Source organism: Eretmochelys imbricata, chromosome 1, assembly GCF_965152235.1.
Source record: "Eretmochelys imbricata isolate rEreImb1 chromosome 1, rEreImb1.hap1, whole genome shotgun sequence".
Taxonomy (NCBI): Eukaryota; Metazoa; Chordata; order Testudines; family Cheloniidae; genus Eretmochelys; species Eretmochelys imbricata.
The window spans coordinates 163,619,235-163,638,681 of NC_135572.1; the positions used below are offsets into that span (position 1 = coordinate 163,619,235).

At 42.2% G+C, this 19,447-nt stretch overlaps 1 protein-coding gene and 1 long non-coding RNA gene across 4 annotated transcripts in view; one reads left to right on the forward strand and one right to left on the reverse strand.

Moving 5' to 3' along the window:
• Positions 1-15,158, reverse strand: part of CHAF1B (chromatin assembly factor 1 subunit B) — a 32,746-nt gene extending 17,588 nt beyond the window's left edge. The window contains exons 1-8 of one of the 3 annotated variants that reach the window (XM_077818674.1): positions 15,049-15,158; positions 14,463-14,551; positions 12,324-12,454; positions 11,813-11,945; positions 10,941-11,058; positions 9,125-9,228; positions 4,290-4,386; positions 2,038-2,116 (exon numbers count right to left, since the gene is read on the reverse strand). In XM_077818674.1, the coding sequence (XP_077674800.1) occupies positions 2,038-2,116; positions 4,290-4,386; positions 9,125-9,228; positions 10,941-11,058; positions 11,813-11,945; positions 12,324-12,449 (657 nt within the window). In that variant the 5' untranslated portion in view covers positions 12,450-12,454; positions 14,463-14,551; positions 15,049-15,158. Of the gene's footprint in view, positions 1-2,037; positions 2,117-4,289; positions 4,387-9,124; positions 9,229-10,940; positions 11,059-11,812; positions 11,946-12,323; positions 12,455-14,462; positions 14,829-15,048 lie in introns of those variants that run through there. The other 2 variants (XM_077818683.1, XM_077818693.1) reach the window with 2 other exon arrangements.
• A 493-nt stretch (positions 15,159-15,651) lies between these two features.
• On the forward strand, positions 15,652-19,411 carry LOC144265776 (uncharacterized). Its single transcript, XR_013346357.1, has 4 exons — positions 15,652-15,768; positions 18,221-18,311; positions 18,800-18,904; positions 19,014-19,411. It is a non-coding gene; the product is annotated as an uncharacterized LOC144265776 (long non-coding RNA).
• The last annotated feature ends 36 nt before the right edge of the window (positions 19,412-19,447 follow it).

Sequence of the window (19,447 nt, forward strand, 5' to 3'; positions counted from 1 at the left end):
GTTAAACAATGGAATACCATTTTAAAATATTTTTGGATGTTCTCTACATTTTCAAATATATTGATTTCAATTACAATACAGAACACAGTGTATAGTGCTCAGTTTATATTTATTTTTTATTAAAAATATTTGCACTGTAAAAAAAACAAAAAATAGTATTTTTCACTTGCAAGTACTGTAGTGCAATCTATTTATCATGAAAGTTGAATTTACAAATGTAGAAGTAAATAAAAAAACCCTGCATTCAAAAAATAAAACAATGTAAAACTTCTAGAGCCCACAAGTTCACTCAGTCCTACTTCCTGTTCAGCCAATCGCTCAGACAAACAAGTTTGTTTACATTTGCAGAAGATAATGCTGCCTGCTTCTTTTTTATGATGTCACCTAAAAGTGAGAACAGGCATTCCCATGGCAGTGTTGTAGCCAGCGTCACAAGATATTTAGGGCATTTGGCACATAAATATTCATACGTCCCTTTATGCTTCAACCACCATTCCACATGCGCCCGTGCTGATGACTGGTTCTGCTTAATGACAATCCAAAGCAGTGCAGACCAATGCATGTTCATTTTCATCATCTGAGTCAGATGCCACCAGCAGAACATTGATTTTCTTTTTTGGTGGTTCAGGTTCTGTAGTTTCTGATCAGAGTGTTGCTCTTTTAAGACTTCTGAAAGCATGCCCCACAGCTCGTCCCTCTCAGATTTTGGAAGGCACTTATTTGGAAGGCATAGATTTTTAAACCTTGAGTCAAGTGCCATAGCTATCTTTAGAAATGTCACATAGATACCTCCTTTCAGTTTTGTCAAATCTGAAGTGAAAGTGCAGTCAGTGGGTCATCATTCTAGACTGTTGTAACATTAAATATATGACAGAATGCAGGTAAAAGAGAGCAGGGGACATACAATTCTCCTCCAAAGAGTTCAGTCACAAATTTAATGAACGCTTATTTTTTTTTTTTTAAATGAGCATCAATCAGCATGGAATCATATCCTCTGGAATGGTGGCCGAAGCATGAAGGGGCATACGAACGTTTAGCATCTCTGGCACATAAATACCTCGTAATCCCGGCTACAAAAGTGCCATGTGAATGCCTGTTCTCACTTTCAGGTGACATTGTAAATAATGAGCAGGCAGCATTATGCCCAGTAAATGTAAACAAACTTCTTTGTCTTTACAATTGGCTGAACACGAAGTAGGACTGAGTGGACTTGTAGGCTTGAAGTTTTACATTGTTTTGTTTTTGAGTGCAGTTATGAAAAAATACCTACATTTGTAAACTTAAACTCTTTCACGATAAACAGATTACACTACAGTACGTATATGAGGTGAACTGAAAAATATTATTTATTTTGTTTATAATTTTTACAGTGCAAATACTAATCAAAAACAATAATATAAAGCGAGCACTGTACACTGTGTTCTGTGTTGTAACTGAAATCAATATATTTGAAAACATAGAAAAACATCCAAAATATTTAATAAATTTCACTTGGTATTCTATTGCTTAACCGTGCGATTAAAACAGTGATTAATTTTTTTAATCGCAATTAATTTGAGTTAATTGCGTGAGCTAACTGCAATCAGTCGACAGCCCTAATTATAACTATTAATAAGCTTAAGAGCTGCTGCCTGACAGATATCTTTGAAATTATTCCATTTAAAAGAAATTCTCTGTGTACAGACTATTTTTTGCTTCTCACCCCTTGAACTTTACTCAAAGGCATTAGCATTGTCAATTTGCTAAATTGTAGGAGCAGATGAACTTGCAAGAGGCAATCACTAGATGACAATGTTATCCGTGATAGTCACTTCCACAGTAAACTAAAGTCAGAGAAAACAATAGGAGGAAACATCTTCTATTCCACACATTCATATAGCAATAAATGAAAAGACAAATGCAAAAATATCTGATGTACAAGTGAGTTATTTCTAAAACTGAATATTTTTTTCCAAATTTCACTTTCAAAGAGAGCAGCCCTTGTAAAAAACATAACAAGGGTTATCTCACAACATTGTTAGTATTAGAACAGTTTACCTCGCCTTCAGCTCCTGATGGCATCTTGGTAACATTGAACGCTACACGCTTAGTCTGTGTACTGTACACCCGCAGCACCCTACATAATGGAGAATATCGTTACCCACAAACAGGTACCTTCCACATTGAGCAATATCCTTGTCTATTTCATACAGAGTTACAGCACCTTCCTTTTCAATCAGAATGTTCTGGATCCGTTTGACAGTTATGTGACAAAAGGACTTCCTACTAAAGGATAGGAGATTACTACTACTAAATATTATAGGACAGGACATTAACAAATAACCACTAAGGGCATCTTTACCCTACAACTTTTTGCTGCCCCAAGTTATGTCAGCATAAAGCCACCACAGTTAGCATATTGCCTGCGTATGGGCATGCGGAGCTCCCTGCATCGGCGCTGCGCACATTCACCAGGAGTGCTTGTTTCAGTGCGGTGAGGAGCATCATGATGTGCAACTTGCCACTGACTAGCACACTAAGTTTTGGGAAGTTTTGGCAGTGCATGATGGGGCAGAAACGAGTTGTGCGGGGGTGATTAGGACTGTAGGGTCAAGTTCCCATCATGCAACTTTCTCCACTCCCATGCCATCTCTATTCCATAATTTTCATGTCTTTTAAAAAAATTCCATGCACCTGCGTGACTCTCTCTGCTGTCCACCATCTCTGACAGCAGCATGGAGCCTACACACCTCTGCACTATTTTGTGAGCATTGCAAGCAAAGGACACACGATCCTCTGGTATTTGCAGAGCCACAAGAAGAGCTGCAGGGAACACGGACCTTTGTTGATTTATTCACAGAAGCATATCTGTGACATGTGTGTATGTGCCCTTGAGGAAAAATCAGGGCTCAGACTGAAGTGGAAAAGACCTCAACAACTTCCTGGGACTTCCCTGGTGACTCCCATCAGTTCCTACAAAACATGAACTTTCACTGACAAAATAAATCATTTCTAGACATTATTGTTGCAGTTTCCTTACAATGTGAATTGAATGCAGGCCTGTGCGAGATTATCTTCCTAAATCTGCACGGGAGAAGTGTGAACAGAATTCATGTTTTTCAGGGTGTGAACTCTGAAGTCTAAAGATAATTTAAATTGTCACTTTACTATTTCACAGCCGATAGTTTTTTTTTAGAGAAACATCCAAAGATCATGTTTATCCCATGTTGATTCAGAAGGACTATCAGGTCTTTCTACTTGTCCTTTCTCTGAGCCACTTGCAGGATCTGCTCCAAGTGAGATCAGTATCCTCTATAATAGAACCCTCATCATTATGAAGTCTTTCCAGACGTACCCAGACTGTTTTCTGTTTCTTAATTTCATCCTGCTATTACTTGTTACACCTCTGGAATCGAGGCTAGTAATCTAGAGGAGAGGAAGAGGGTGAGGAAAGATAAAAGGAAAGAGGAAGATGAAGGGGGAGGGGATTTATTAAAAGGGCATCACTTTATACCTCCAGCCCATAGAGAGAATAAAACCAATAAAAGATGTAGGTTAACATGTATCCATCTTTTTGTCTTCAACACACAATAGAGACAAAGGGATAAATATAATTAAAGGGGTAATTGGTGATAAAAAGGTACTGAAGATCAACTAAACTAAGGCACTAGCTAAACAACGCTCATGTAATTTCTATGTTCTATGAAGACAGCCCATTGATATGCTATTTTTCTGCATTACAGAGATTCAGAACACTTTGGTACTAATGAAATCTCAAATCAGGGATCACTCTCCCAGAGGTTTATTAGCCAGTTGTGAAGTCTATCAAAATAGGATGCGTATCCCCAAACAATTTAAGGTGAACTGCAAAGTTAAAATGAAAAAAAAATTGTGTTAAACACAGACTTGTTTGCCAAATGACCTTACTAACCAGGCTGCTGAGGGTTGGGATATGGGGCGGGATGAAAAGAGGGACATTCAGCCCAGAAAAATGAAACTTCTGGTATCTTCAGTGATTCAAAAATGCCCAGTGGAGGATAATTTGTTTAAAAATTTAATTAAAATTATTTCTTTGTTGAATGTTCCCTTTACGGCCTTGGATGGCATTCAACACAGAAATAAATTTGGAATTAACTCCAATTCTCACTTCACCTTTTGCAGTTCCCTTTGAAGGACCAATGTGAACAGCAATTAAAACTCACATTTCCAGATATTGGTAGTTGTGAAGTGAAAAGCATTCAGTTCTTTTCTTGACTTAATTAACATGCAACAAAGAATAGTAATAGGAAACACTTAAAACAATAACTCACCTATCACAGCTAAGGGTTGCAATGTACTGGCCTACAGGATCCCATGTTATTCCTTGTACATAACTCTTGTGCTCATTAAAAATTGAAACTTTTTGCCCTGAAAATGCAAATAATTTCTAAATTCCAAAACTCAATTTCTATTTTATAAAACACTTTTCATTTCAGAAATAAAACAAGGCCAAGTATTTCAGAATGTAAAGTCATATATATTTTTACACTTAAATAGATAACTTTCTTGTAAAGTGTCTTACAATGATGGTAGTGGGAGAAAAGGCTTTCTAATGATGTAAACTCAACCCACAAAACTTTCCACCAACCAGGATACCTGGTGCTGGGAGGCATGAGGGGCTGCGAGCCCCCCCCAAGTTACACTGCAGACGGTGGCACCATTGACACTCATGCTTAACATATATGCAGAGGAATCAATTAAAAATATTGCAAGAAAAGATTCCAGAGTCTTACACCTGTCCGACACACTGACTCCATGAACATCGCCAGTGTCACAATGAAGAAGCTACTGTCTCACACTTGCATGGAGGACAACTGTGCAGGAAAAACACTCCAGCATGAGAAGAGGTGCTCGAAGAATTTTGTCATCACGTGGCATAACGAAGCTGCTTCCTCTCACTGTTCAGTGAAGTTTCTTAATCATTCTCACAAGGAGGCTGACACTAAAATTATCTCACATGCCTTACATATCCCCTGGAAACTCCATATGCCCTGAAGACCGCAAGCCAGTGGGGTAGTGGAGCGGACCAATCACACCCTTAAACGGCATCTCTCAAAACTGTGCCAAGAAGCCTCACTGCGATGGCCTGATGCTTTGCCCCTCGTCCTACTCCCTATCCGCATTCTCCCAAAGGGTACATTAGGGCTTAGTCCCTTTAAAATTATGTTTAAAAAGGCATGGCCTATGAATGGCACCCTGGTTCTATCAGGGGAATAAAAGTTGGGTAATGGTTTTTGTCTCAGTATATGTGTTCCCTGTCTGCTGTTCTCTTGTCTCTTCACAGGTGTACCAAGGATTCCCAGACTCTCCCCTTGGACTCTCCCGTCCACTCCTTACAGCCTGGTGACTCTGTGCTTGTTCATACCTGGAAAAACAAGCCTCTCCAGAAAAAGTACAAAGGACCCTATACCATCCTGCTGATCTCCCATACAGCGACAATATCAAGGGACACAAAAACTGGATCCATCGCTCTCGTCTGAAGGCAGCACCCGCCCCCTCGTCTTCAGAACAGTGGACCGTCCAACCTGCTGACTCTTCATCTAGTGACAATCTCGGGCTAAAGCTACTGTTTAAAACACACAAATAGCGGGCACCTTAACGCTAAAATGGGCCCACCCAGGTACTGAAGACCCTGGGTTAAAAATACTCTAATAATAATTAATTGGGTAACATTGTTATTCTCTGTATTATTATTTCCAAACTGTGCATATCGGGAGCATAACTCCTTTGTTTCGCTTGTGCACCATGTTGCTACTTTAACAAACCAGACTGATTGCTGTGTATGTGCTCCAACTCCACTGCCCCCCAAAACGGGAATGCCCCTTGACATGCTGCCCTTGACCCTAGCAAAATTAGCCACCACCAAAAAACAAAAAAGAACGGACTCGATGTTCTGAAACAAGACCTCTTTACAGCAAGCCACCTATCAAAACCAGGAGTATTCAGTTGCAGTACTCACTAAGGGAGTATTATGTTTTACCCGAAACCAATCTAATCACTATGGGCATCCTGTAAAAAAAAGCTCCTGTGTTATTACACAATAAGCTAATAAATATTAAATAAAAACCAAAAGAGGAAGTCAGCAGTGTGGGTGTAATGGTTCCTCCTCTTTTAAAAAAACTCTTACAAATAATCTTACCAAAAAAAAAAAATTTAAAAATATAACTTGCTGTCCAGTTAATATCTCCAATGTAGCAAGCCAATGGTGGGTTTGTAGTGGTCCCTATGGCAAATGTAATTTAAACAGTACAATTAAAAACACCCCCATTTATACCCAATCAAAAAAAATAGAATGCCCCCTTAGGGGCATATAAACTGTTTAAAAAAGCAGCCAAAGCAGCCTTAAATATCCCAAAAATCTCCTTAAAAACAGTCCTTACTGGGCCCTACAGGGTCACTATTTTGTATGTGGCCAAAAGGCTTATAAGATGCTGCCAGCCAACTGGACAGGTAGCTGTTATATAGCTCATGAAGTTCCTCATCTGTCAATAACTGCCACACTGCCAAAAAAAAAATTAAAAATGCCCAAAATACCTCTGTTAAGTCACAAAAAAAAGAAACCCTGCGGCAACTGACTACAGCATTAAAAGGCAATATAAAAAATCCCCTCACAACCAAGAAGCTTGTAGGGTGCTCTGTACTGGGAATAGCGCCACTGTTTACCGGGCCAGCCATGGCATGCATAAGCCGCTATACTGTAAAGCTGCAAATGGTACTTAAAAAAGTTGCCTTAAAGTTAAAAAACTCAATTAATAATTTAAAATTAGCAATAAAAACATTAAATAAAAAGGTACAGCAGCTCAAAACCTTTTCCCTCCAAAACAGGCTGGCTTTGGACTATGTCTTGGCATCCCAAGGAGGGGTTTGTGCCCTCGTCGGGCCCCAATGTTTGCTATTATATATATATATATAATAGCAATCTATAAAAAAATGGTACAGGCTAAGGCCCATGCCCGAGCCAAAGCACAGGTTGCCTATACTGCCCCCGAAAGCGATTGCTTGCAAACCTTGTTTTCAGGCTGGGGTTTGTCGTTTTGGCTTGGTAGTTTATTTAGCCTGTTATGAAAACTTCTCTTTCCTGTATTGCTTATATTAATGGTATTATGCTGTGCAGTATTATATGTCAAAACCCTTTTGCAAAAGTTAATATGTCATTCTCTTCAAGACTATCACAAAGTGCTTATGCAAAATCCTATTGTAAAAAAATAAATAGCCCAAATAAAAAAACTCAAAGCCATGTTAAATGTTCTCAAAAAAAAAAAAAAAAAAAAGTTGTTAAAAACACTGGGGATGGCCACTAGGTAACTCAAAAAAATAAACGACCACAAATGTCAATAAAGCCCCCTCGCACTAGGCCCAAGTGTCGTTGGCCCCCCCTCCTGGAGACACTCACAGCAGTTATGCTAAAAATCTGCAACAATATGTTGCAAAGTCAAACCCCCTAAAACTAAACAAGGCCAAACAAGGCAAATATAAAAAAAAATGCTAAATAAAGCAGCTTTATGCATAGTTTAACAAATAATACAAAAAACAAAAAAACTAGCTGATAACTAAATTGGCCAGCTATATAAATACTTAGGGCAGCTTGCTATTAAATAAATATGCTAAAAAAATGTACAAAAGCCTGTGTAACTTCCTGCTCTATATACAAAATTTAAAATTCTATTCTCCCTATACCTTCTTTGCAGCTGCAAATAAACTTTTCTGTTTCTCCACCCCATTGTAATTATTGGTTGACGCACACTGGGCAACGAACCTTGCTGTTGTTTGCCTCTGGCACTGGGTGCCGGCAACAATGTCACAGTGAAAGGTGTGCACAAGACACACATGAGCTAGTGTTGTGAGATGCTAACCAAAACTTCCGCAACATTCTGTTTTTGTGCCCACTGCTAGGGAACAGAATTGCTGTATATTCCTCAGAGATGTGTTCCTACCACTCAGACCATTAAATGCCACCACACTGCCAGGATGGGACACTACTGGAAGACCAAATTATCTTACTAGAAGGCATTTGATTCACCTTCCTAAGACTCTATCCACCCTTTGAAGGTGCTTGGAATGGCTGAGACAATCACTGATGAGGTCATAAATACACTGGAGGCATTCATATGCCAAGTTTACTATTTGTAGACCAATATTAAAGACACTTACAGAGCTATGTTGATGGATGTTTTCCAAGAAGTAGAAAAACAGAAAAATTGCCACTGACGAGAGGTGCATTTATACCTGCTATCAAGAGGGGCAAATTATCAAGCAATGGAATGGTTCTGGGACGATCAAGCACATCCAAAACTATCCTCCCTTTTGGGCATGGATGGGTCTTGGATGATGGACTGATCACACCAGTGTGTGTGAAATGCCACGCACTCCAGAATCAATCCTTCTGCTAAATCAAATGCTCACAAGTGCAAAGACCAGATGCTCACCACCCAGCAAACATTTGTCTGCTTTTTAGAGATGTATGAGTGCAGTGCAGACGAGAATCAGTGCGACATGTCTAGCAGTGGTGCCCTAGATGGAGACAACATTGACGATGACTGATGATTAAATGTTTTCAGGCCTATATGTCAAGGCTAGCTTCCCTAAAATTACCAAAGATTAATGTCTTTTTTATGTAAGCAATGAATCTCTGGGTTAATGTATATTTTTGAACATTCTCAAATATACATCTATATAATTGGTCAAGATTTGTCATGTTTGGTACCGTTGTGGTTGTGGGAGAAAGGGCTTTCAAAAGATACCCAACTCTTCCTATCCCTGACAACACTGTATTATCAAAATTTCCAGCCACTGGTGGACCGGGAGCTGGGAGGGCGCTGAGTCCCCGGGGCATGTCACAGAGTGAGACACCATGGAAACTATGATTCTGTAGATTGTGTGAATCAAATGACCCCTCCCTAACCCTTTTGTCTCTAACCTGTCCACAAAATAAGATTTCACTACATCACGCTCCCAGACTAAGAGATATTCCTCACAAAGTCAGGAAATAATTTGACCATATTGTCTTAAAAAAAAAAAAAAAGATGCTTTCAGTTATTAAGCATTAAGCAATTCTACTTATCTCAGGATGGATGCGACAAAGATAAATTAGAAATTTAGCAATTACCTTTATTGACATCCCACATTATAGCTGTGTTATCTACTGATGCAGATGCCATGCAGTTTCCATCAGGGGTCCAGCAAATATCATACACATCTTCTAAGTGGCCTCTGGAATCCAGGGGAGTAAATTGTGATCGTTATAGCAAGAACAAGAGTTATGAAGAAACACAGTCAGATTTTTTTTAAATGTTAAAAGCCTATGACCAAAGGCTACCAAGTATTGCAATAATGAGATGGCCAGCCACTGCTTATTATTTTTAAACAATATATATTCCTGCTAGTAGGAGTGATACACCCCCTGCTAACCTATGTATAACACTGCATCTTTCAAAGAAATAAAAACGCTGAATTCACAAATGACTTCCAATGATGTATAATTAAAGATGTGAAAAAATGAACATCCCCAGGATTGTGTGCAATATAAACAACACACAATTGTTCATGTACTAATAAATTATATAAATACAAGAAAGGTCACTTTTTCAGAAAACTTTCCTTTACAGATAAATTTTTTCACAAGAAATGTTCAATAAAACGTTTGCATATCAAATCTCCGAATCTAAGTTTAGTTCATATTGCATTTGAACAAATGTCTTCTGATATCAAGTCCAAGTTAGGAGAATCTCCACAAAAAATAAGTTTAAAAAATGGTAAGAATCACTAGCATTATTTTGTAGATTTACACCACAGTGTGACTATCCGAATGATAAAATACATGTTACATTCCCATTTTTAAAAATTCCAATTTTTTTTAGAGAAATTAATTCTAATTAACTTATCTTGGAAGCTGTTTCAGTCTTGAATGGAAATTATACAAGCATTTTTAAAGGCATATTTTATACTATACACACTTTGTACCTATTCAGGTTTATCAGGTATTGAGACTAGATTTTTTTTTTTTTGGTAAAACAGTGTAAATTACTAATGAATTTAACTGAGAGAACCTGGAGACCAAAGTGCTCTTTATCTACAGATGCTGCTCAAACAGGGGATAGCATTCCACATATTGTCCCACAAAGGGACAAAAGGTGATTTCAGTTTCCACACCCTTTCATTCCTTTGCTTCTCCACGGAGAGTGACAACAGGCTTGCCATTCAGTTCCCACTGTGGTAGTGGTGCTCTGATGTCTTGCCCAGTAGGAACGGGACTGAACCCATGACTCATTTCACTTAGATAAATGAACTATTTTAACTGTGAATACACGTACATTCTAATAAGCATCATATATAATGTGAAATAAAGACTATTTTTTATTGTATGAATACATAATACAATTGTCACCTTTACTTTTTTTTTTTTTAATTATTGTAATTTGCAAATAATATTTCCAGACAGCTGGAATAAACTTTTCAACAACTCTAAAAACTAGTTTAAAAAATTTGGCTGGGACTGACATTTAGCAAACAGGCATGAATCATTTTAGCTTTTGGCACTTTTTTGTTTAATATTCATTATTAAATTATGTTCACTATAAATTCAGTGCTAAAAATGTCTGTTTTCTTAAACTGTCCCTGTGCAAAAGGGGACAAAGACAGAGCTTTTGAAGTAAATGACCATATAAGTAGGTGCAGAGAGCTATGCCACAGGTGTCAGATCTTCTGCCTTAAAAATCTTGGAAGACTGGGGAAACAGACTGGTACAGAACACCAGCACGGACTGATACTAAATGGGGGCAGAAGCATAACAGGAATACACTATGGAGCAGGTGAGTTTTGCAAAAACTGTGAAGAGGATTTGCTTATGTTGAGTGGAAGGCTGTTCCAGACATAAGGAGCATCATGGAATGAAGAAAACTCTCCAAAAGCCCAAATTAAATTACCTTAAAGTTTTAATTACTGTCCAATTCTCTTTGTTCAGCTGAGCTTCATCTTCATCTTGAAATGCTATTGGTTCTGGTTCTTTGTTATCATTCAATTTCCACAATAAAATCACAGCATCTGTGGAATAATTTGATTTGTTGATAAATGTTTTTGTTTTTTTGATAATGAATTATTATATTGGCCTTATCCTGCTATTATGTTACATGTAATGTGAAAGTCAACCAGCAAAAATACTTAGACTAGCCTTGGATATTTTTTTAGGTGATTGACCTAGAAACGCTTTTTTCCCCACCATTACCTTTATTACGTAGGAACAGGAAACAAATGTATATGTTAGTTTTGATTTATGTTGATCTAGCCTTTTTCATTAAACAATCTGATTAAGAAGGAAATTTCCAAAGGTCCAAGTCGGTGTCAGCTTCCCAACTTTCGACTGACTTTCAAAGGGTACCTAACTGCCCTTTGTGCCTTTGGAAATCTTCTCTTAAAATATTACATATGTGTGTCGAACCCAATAGAGAGCTATCCAATCCCTTTGGTCCTGAGGATAAAGCACTGGTCCGGGACTCGGCAGATGGATTTAATTTCCAACTCTGCCACGGAGTCCCTTTTTGATATTGGGCAAGCTGCTCAAAGCCACATCCATAAAATAGGAATAATTCTTTCACATCTGTAAAACACAGAAAATACTTCCCTATCTCACAAGGAGGCTGGAGGAATACATTCATTAGGGTTTGTGGGGCACTCATGAATTATGGTGATAGGGAGGGCAGCGGTTAATACAAACCCAAAGATAGACACTTTCTGTGCTCATTTTTATATGAGATGTATGTATCTTCTTTATATCGGTCTTTATTATAATGTTACTCACCATCTCCTCCTGATGCTAAAATCTCACCACTGGGAGAGAAACGCACAACATTCACTGCTTTGGTATGGCGAGCTAGATTGGACAAGAATTCCACAATTGCTTTCCCATCTGGTCCTTTTTCCACTTTCCATATCTAGTTTTAAAAGTATTACAGGTAGTAAATTGGCTTCTACACCTGAAAATTGATCTATTTTCAGTTATGTAATTAGTTTGCACCATTTTCTTCAGTTCAGTTACTTAAATATTTTACAAGGAGGCAGGAAGAGTACAGTCACTCAAAAATTTCAAAATTCTACCCAAACTAGATGAAGTTAGGAAGAAGCAGATTAGCCAGAATTTGAAGACTAAACTCAAACTGACAGAGCTCATGCCCCACTTTCACATAACTGTTCATCTGAGACACTCACTGGTAGCCCATGGAAAACCAGAAGAAGGTGAAATTTTAAAGTAAAATTAAATTCCTTGGTAGTTATTCTGCACACACTAAAATCAGGGAAAGTTTGGAACTCACACGAACAGCTGTGTCTACTCCTGCGGAGGCCAGTCGATTGATTTTCCCATCTGTTCCGTGTTGGAAGTCTAAGCTATACACCGGCTCTTTGTTGTGCCATGCTATTTCACAAGTGATGACCTTCATTCTTTCTAAAGAAAAACATGGCAAGTATTAGATATTTTGCATTTATTATGACAAAAATTATAATCAGAGTTAACAATACGGTGTCCACAAGCACCACAGAAATAATATGTAAAACATTATAGTAAAGCATAAAAGATTACTACGTCTAAGGAAAGTTGTTTTAAGTAACTATGGTTTATAATAACTAAAGTTTTCTGTAAGAACATTCTCTGAAAAGGTTACTAAGCCATGGCTCTCTACTCTGTTACTGGAAATCTTATTACGATGACAGAGGTAATTGTGCTGGAATAGCGTCTAGGTACATTTTCTGTGGGCATGTCATTTTTCCCATCCCCAGACCTCAATATGGTTGAATTCTTCATGCTGCTCTGATACCTCTACTCCCTGCTCTGACTGCAGCACAAATCATTGCATAGATTGGTGTTTGAGTCACAAGCGCTGTCAAAGCAGCAAGAGTAATTACTCCTGAGGGCATTCTGCACCAAAAAATTAATTCCGCGCTAAAAAAATAAAAATTCTGCACAATATTTTAAAATTCTGCAAATCTTATTTGTCAAATAAATGTTGCATCTCCAGCATGGCACTGGGGAACACAAGCCACTAGCTGAACAAGGTGAGAGATCACTATGTCACTTTCCCCCAGGACACAGACTCAGCACCCAAGCCTGCACCCAACCCTAACACAGCACAAAGACTGGGTCTGCACCAGAAACACCCCAGGACCCTGTCCCTCTGTGACAGGTGCACCAGGTGTGAGCAGGCAAGCTCAGCAAGGCAGGATCCAAGTGTGGAGGATCTTAGTATGGGGGGAGCCAGGTGTGGGTTGAGAGGGTTCTGTGTGGGGCAATCTGGGTGTGGTTGGCTCAGAGGGGGATCTGGGTGCGGGGCGGGGGAATCTGGATGCATAAGCTTGTTGGGGGGTTCTGGGTGCAACGGTAATGGGACTCTGCAGAGGGGGTCAAGGTGAAGATAGTTGGAGCTCAGCAGGAGGGGAGTCGGGGGGGGGAGAGCTTGGCAGGATGGCGTGGGGGGGCTCAGTGGTGATGTCCAGATGCTGGAGGAATGGGGCTCAGTGGGGTGGGGATCTAGGTGCAGCTGGTTGGGACTTGGTATGGTGGGGATCTGGGTGCGGGTGGCTCATTGGGGTGGTCCAGGTGCAGGGGAAGTGGGGCTTGTTGGAGGGGTTCTGGGTGTGTGGGGGGGAGTGACGCTTGGTGGGAGGGTCTGGGTATGAGGGGGTCTGGATGCAACAAGGTTTGGAGGATTGGGGAGCAGCTCCCTGTACAGTGATCCCTCCCCCTGCAACTGAGGTGCGATGGGTGCAGGAAGCACGGGGGTTAGGAGGAGAGAGTTTGCAGAGCTTCCTACAGCCAAGGGAGAAATCTGGGGGTGGGTCTGAAACAACCCTGGATGCTGTTCAAGGGAAGAGGAAATCCCATCCTCCCCAGCCCAGCCAGAACCAGCATCTGAGCCCAGCCAGAACCAGCATCTGAGCCCAGCGCAGAGTAGGAGCCACCAGCTGGGTCTTCCCCAGTCCCAACCCACAGTGATTTTACCTCTCTGCCGGTTGCCCTGGACACCCGAAACATAATGCTTGGGAGGGTCGCATGATTGTTAGTGGCTTCCTTTTGCTTTCCCATCAGAAAGTCACTTTTTCTGCGGGGAAGCTAAGAAATCTGCGGGGGACATAAATTCTGTGCATGTGCTGTGGTGCAGAATTCCCCTCAGAGTAAGTAATGCTAGGAAAACAGAAAGCAAGGAGGGAAGAGTAAAAGAAGAATTCACTATTTAGTGCAGACCTCATGGACCATAAAAGTTATCTGCATTTGAAGGGAAAATTACCAAGAAGAGAAAAAATTAGCATGTTGGAGTGGGAAGGGAGATGAAAGGATAGAAGAAAAAGGGGAAACAGAGACAGAACAGAAGAAAAATCATTCCTCCCAGGAACAGAGGGGCTTGTTAGTCACAGAAAAGATGCTGTGCCTCAGCAATAACAAAACAATGCTCACTTACCTAGCAGCTGTCTTCCAGAGGTCTCAACGATCTTTGCATATCACCGCTATTCTACAGAGAGGAAGACTGAGGCACTCAGCAGAGGAGAACTGTCACACGCATAGTTAAAGGTTTGAATCAAACTCAAGTAAAATATGCACTCGTCTGCCAAACTGAGCATGAAGTTTAAAAGGAAGGGGAAGCAAGTCAAGCTGACAAATCCCTGCAAATGAAGAGGCCCCCTTCAAAATACTCCATGTCTGAACAACACCCTCCCCCCGCGAAAATATTAGCCTGACACGAGAACCCTGGAGCGACACAAACCCACCACTGGGATACGGAAAACACTAGGAAGTCACAGGAAGGCTGAATTCAGCCTATTAGCTGCCCCTCACCAAATCCCGTCTCCAGAGAGCTGGGGCTCTGTACACCCCGCATGCCACATACACACCGCACCCTGCACCCCCCCGGGGGGCCGCACCGCACCCTGCAGTTCGCCGGTGGCACCTCCTCTTACGCCCCGCCCCAGCACCCCGTGCCCCAGCTCCCGCCCGTAGCGCCGCTGGCGGGGAGCGGGGGGACGCCCCGAGCCCGCGGCCGCCCCTACCTGAGGCCGGCGCGCGCGGAGCAGGGGAGGCGGGTCCGGCCGCGGCAGGCGGGGCTCGCCTTTCCCGCGCGCGCCGCAGCTCCCCAACAGCGACCGCGCATGCGTCCGAGGTAGGCCGGGTCGAAGGAAAGAGACACGCCCACCGCGGACCCGTTCCCGCGGGACATTACGGGGCAACAGCGCCACCTGCTGGGCAGCGCCGCTGAGTTCCGCCTCGCGCCCAGCCCGCGCCCCGCTGAGCTCAGAACCTCGGCCCAAGCTCCGATGCAGAGCTACAAGTGGGGGCTGTATTACGTGTGTGTGCGTAGAGGTGGGTGGGAGCCGGGTGGGCGTGTATAAGGAAGGGAGGGAGCAGAGTGTGTGCATGTTTAGGGGAGGAAGGGAAGGAGCAGGGTGTGTGCGTGCATAAAGGAGGGAGGGGGTGGGTAGGGTGTCTGTGTAGGGAGGATGGGGGGAGCAGGGTGTATGTGTAGGGGTGGTGTCGATGTAGGAGGGGGCGGAGGGAGCAGGGTGTATGCATTTAGGGGCAGAGCGTGCGTGTGTTGCTTTACATAATGATGGAGATTCAGGTATCTTTTCCTCCGTTCATTCAGTCGTGGCAAAGTGAAACTTTCTCGAGTTCAATCGTTCCACTAGAGTGGGTCAGATAAGAAAAGGCCCTTCCCCATGCCTGCTCCAGCTGTCTGCTCCGTTCTTTCAGTCTCCTGTAAGTTACTCCAGGTAGGTGGGCGGAGCCGTGGGGTTAGTGCAGCTATAGGGATCCTACCCTCTATAGAGCAGCAGGGGTCTTTTTTGTTAGAGACAATTGCTTAAAGCACATTTTCCTATATAGGTATTAAAGGGGTGGGGGGTGCTAGAGAATACAGAAATGGTAACAGAATTAAGATGGTTGCACTACTCTTATGATTATTTAAATTAATTGTACCTAACTCAACATGGACTTCTCATCCCTAGATCACAAAGCACTTTATAAAGCTGAGTGTTGTCCCCATTTTACAGGGAGGCAGAGGGGTTACAGCACTAGATCTCAACTTTGTTTTTGGAATTTACACAGTTTCTTATAGCTGTCAAATTGTGATAGGCTCCCCTTAGTGACACAATCTAATTTGCATTCTTGCAAGTTTACATAGGACCATAAGCTTCATCTGATGGCCAACACACTTGGCCCAGAGCAGTAGCAGGATGTCAGGTGACATGAAATTGCACAAAACTTGGTAATTAGCCCCAGGCTAGAGTACATGAGTGGAAGAGGGTGCCTGGGGTGTGTAAATGGTGGGTGCTAGGCTGTCAGGGTGGGTGACTGCTAAAAGCTGTGGGGAGAGGGGTGCTGGAGTGAGTCAAATTGCTAACAGGTGTTTTGGGGGGGCAGCAGCTGGCTGTTTAGGAAGGAAGTTGTGGGAAGTAGGGGTACAATCCTGTGGCTTAGAACTGGCTGAGGGAATGGTTGGAGACAGCCTGGCACCTGTTCCTCACTTCTTCCCCTGGGTCTGCTGTTGGTGCCATCTGCATTTGTAGTGCAACAGGGAATATGGTGTGAGGAGAGAGAGAGGCTGGGTGCACACCCCTCGGCAACGTCTGCCGTACTCAGTTAACGGTTACAGCCCTTTCTGTAGCCCAGAGGTGGGCAAACTTTTTGGCCTGAGGGCCACATTGGGGTTGTGAAACTGTATGGAGGGCCACGTAGGGAAGGCTGTGCCTCCCCAAACAGCCTGGCCCCTACCCCCTCCCACTTCCTGCCCCTGACTGGCCCCCTCAGAACCCTGACCCATCCAACCCCCACCCCCTGCTTCTTGGTCCCTGACTCCAACCCCTATCTAACCCCCGCCCCCCCCGCTCCCTGTCCTGACCCCTATCCACACCCCTGCCCCAACAGGCCCCCTGGAACCCCCACACCTATTCAGCCCCCCATCCCTTGATGACCACCCCCTGACTGCTCCCCAGGACCCCCTGCCCCCCCTTACCATGCCATTCAGAACAACAGGAGCTGGCCAGAGCCAGCCATGGCACTGCACTACCCAGCAGGAGTGGCAGGCCAGAGCACTGGGGGCACAGTGAGCTGAGGCTGTGGGGGAGGGGGGGACAGCTGGGAGCTCAAGGGCCAGGCAGGACAGGCCATAGTTTGCCCACCTCTGCTATAGCCCATCTGAATGCATGATATAGTTCAGTATTCACAACCCCAAAAGTTCAAAAATAACTATTCAAACCTTAAAATTGTGAGTTTTTTACAAAACCTCATGATTATGTGCTAAAGATTAAATGGTGTTTTGGTCTGTCTTCTGCATTCCTTCTGCCCACCCCTGAATGTGTGTATCAATTACAAAATGGCCAACCCTTGCAAATTTAGGTCTTGCTATACTTAACCAGGCTCATGCCAAACACGTGTTATAGGGGAACAATTTTTAACTCTTGTGGAGCTGGGCACAATTCAAACTAGTGACCTAGTGCTGAAATACTCTGTAGCAGTGGTTCTCAACCAGGGGTAGGAGTACCTGTAGAGGTATGCAGAGGTCTTCCTAGGGGTACATCAACTCATCTAGATATTTGCCTAGTTTTATAACAGGCTACATAAAAAGCACTAGCAGCGTTAGTACAAACTAAAATTTCATAAAACATGTTTATACTGCTCTATATTCTATACACTGAAATGCAAGTACAGTATTTATAGTCCACTTATAATACAGTAAAAATGAGTAAGCAATTTTTCAGTAATAGTGTGCTTGTATTTGTCTGATTTTGTAAGGAAGTAGTTTAAGATAGGTGAAACTTGGGAGTACATAAGACAAATCAGACTCCTCAAAAGGGTACAGTAGTCTGGAAAGGTTGAGTGGCAGTACTTGAGCTCTAGAGCAGTAATGCCCTGAGACACTCAATCTCCAACAAGTGCCAATGTTACCCCTTTCAGAATGAGGATTGCTTTCTGGAAAGGTAAGTTCTGGCCTTTTTAGAGCTTACACAGCAAGAATCTACTCTTTGGTTACACAGGGAGTCTTCTGTGCATTACTCTAAACCAAACATCAATAAAAACACAGCAGTAAAGTATATAGTACAACATCCAAATTCACTTCTAAATACAATTTTGCAATATAAAAGCATTTCAACAAGTGCTTAAGGGCTCTTAAACTGAGTTTTATATATAATGTATTTTTTCCATTCCATCTGGGTCATCTGCAAGGTTAGAACCCCACCACCTTCCAGTCCACAGCACAGACCTCTTCCATGTCAGCAGTAGGTATAGCTGGTGTGTTCATGCAAGGATTATGGAGGTGAGTGAAGCATGCTGATATTATTTACATGGACTAGCCCTTACAGGGAGGGGATGGCACATTGCCAGTGGGTTACACAAGCTTTTGTGGAACAGCAGTGGAATGCTGGACATCCGGAATCTTGGTTTCCATTGCTGGCTTTGGAAGCAGTGTGTGGTCTAGTGGTTAGATTGGATAACCAAATGTACCTGTGACAGATTTGTCCAGGGTATTGCAGGAAACTGCCCAACCTTCTTGAAGTAAGTATGTATCGTAGGCTAGGGATTGTATGCAATTCCATGTGGGGAGGGAGACCCAAGTCTTCCAGGAACTAAGATGAGTGGAGGGGTGGGGTTAGGCAAATTCACTCCAGTTGTAACACTTCCAGAGAGCTAGCACTGACTGGAGAGTCTTGCATATACTTGTTCAAACTGAACTCTCCAGGGACCAAAAAGAAGGACTTTTGTTTGAATATAGTTAACTAATGGAGGGCTTTCCTTCTGATCCAGCAAACGGATAGAACCTTCTATCCAAGCGAAGGGCTCCAATCCTCAGGAAAGCGTTGAAAGGACTGACAGACTAGAAGCCTTGTGGAAGATGGGGTGTGATCTCTAGTAAGTTTAGTGTATGTTTTTGTTTCTGTAATTTTCACCTTAAGAATAAATGTGCTTGCTTAGACAGAGCTATGTGGTAACTTAATTGTGGTACTTACTCTGTTTACAGTCTGACTGCTGGGGAATTCACAGTATAATGTGCAGCCTGGAAATAACCTGATTAGGAGGGAGACAGGTGTGACAGCTGAGGAGCTGGGAGCTTAGAATGGGTGTCCTTGCTGGACCAGAGAGCAGGAGCAGAGATGCAATTACTCTGAACTGTGACAGTACCAACACCCTTTGTTTAAGAAATCTGGCATTGAACCTGGGACTTCAGAACATGAAAACACTAGCCTCCAGAACTTGAGTTAAAGAATCAGGTCTCTTAGCATGGAAGTAGAGTCAAACATCTATATGTGATCTAACCGCTAAAGAGAGTGACAGAACTACACTGTTAGTATGGATTACAGAAGCAAGCAAATTGACATTCTTCTAAAAGGCTGCATGGTAAAGTGGATGCCAGATTTCTCGTAAGGATGAATGTTAAAATAAAGCCAGAGATAG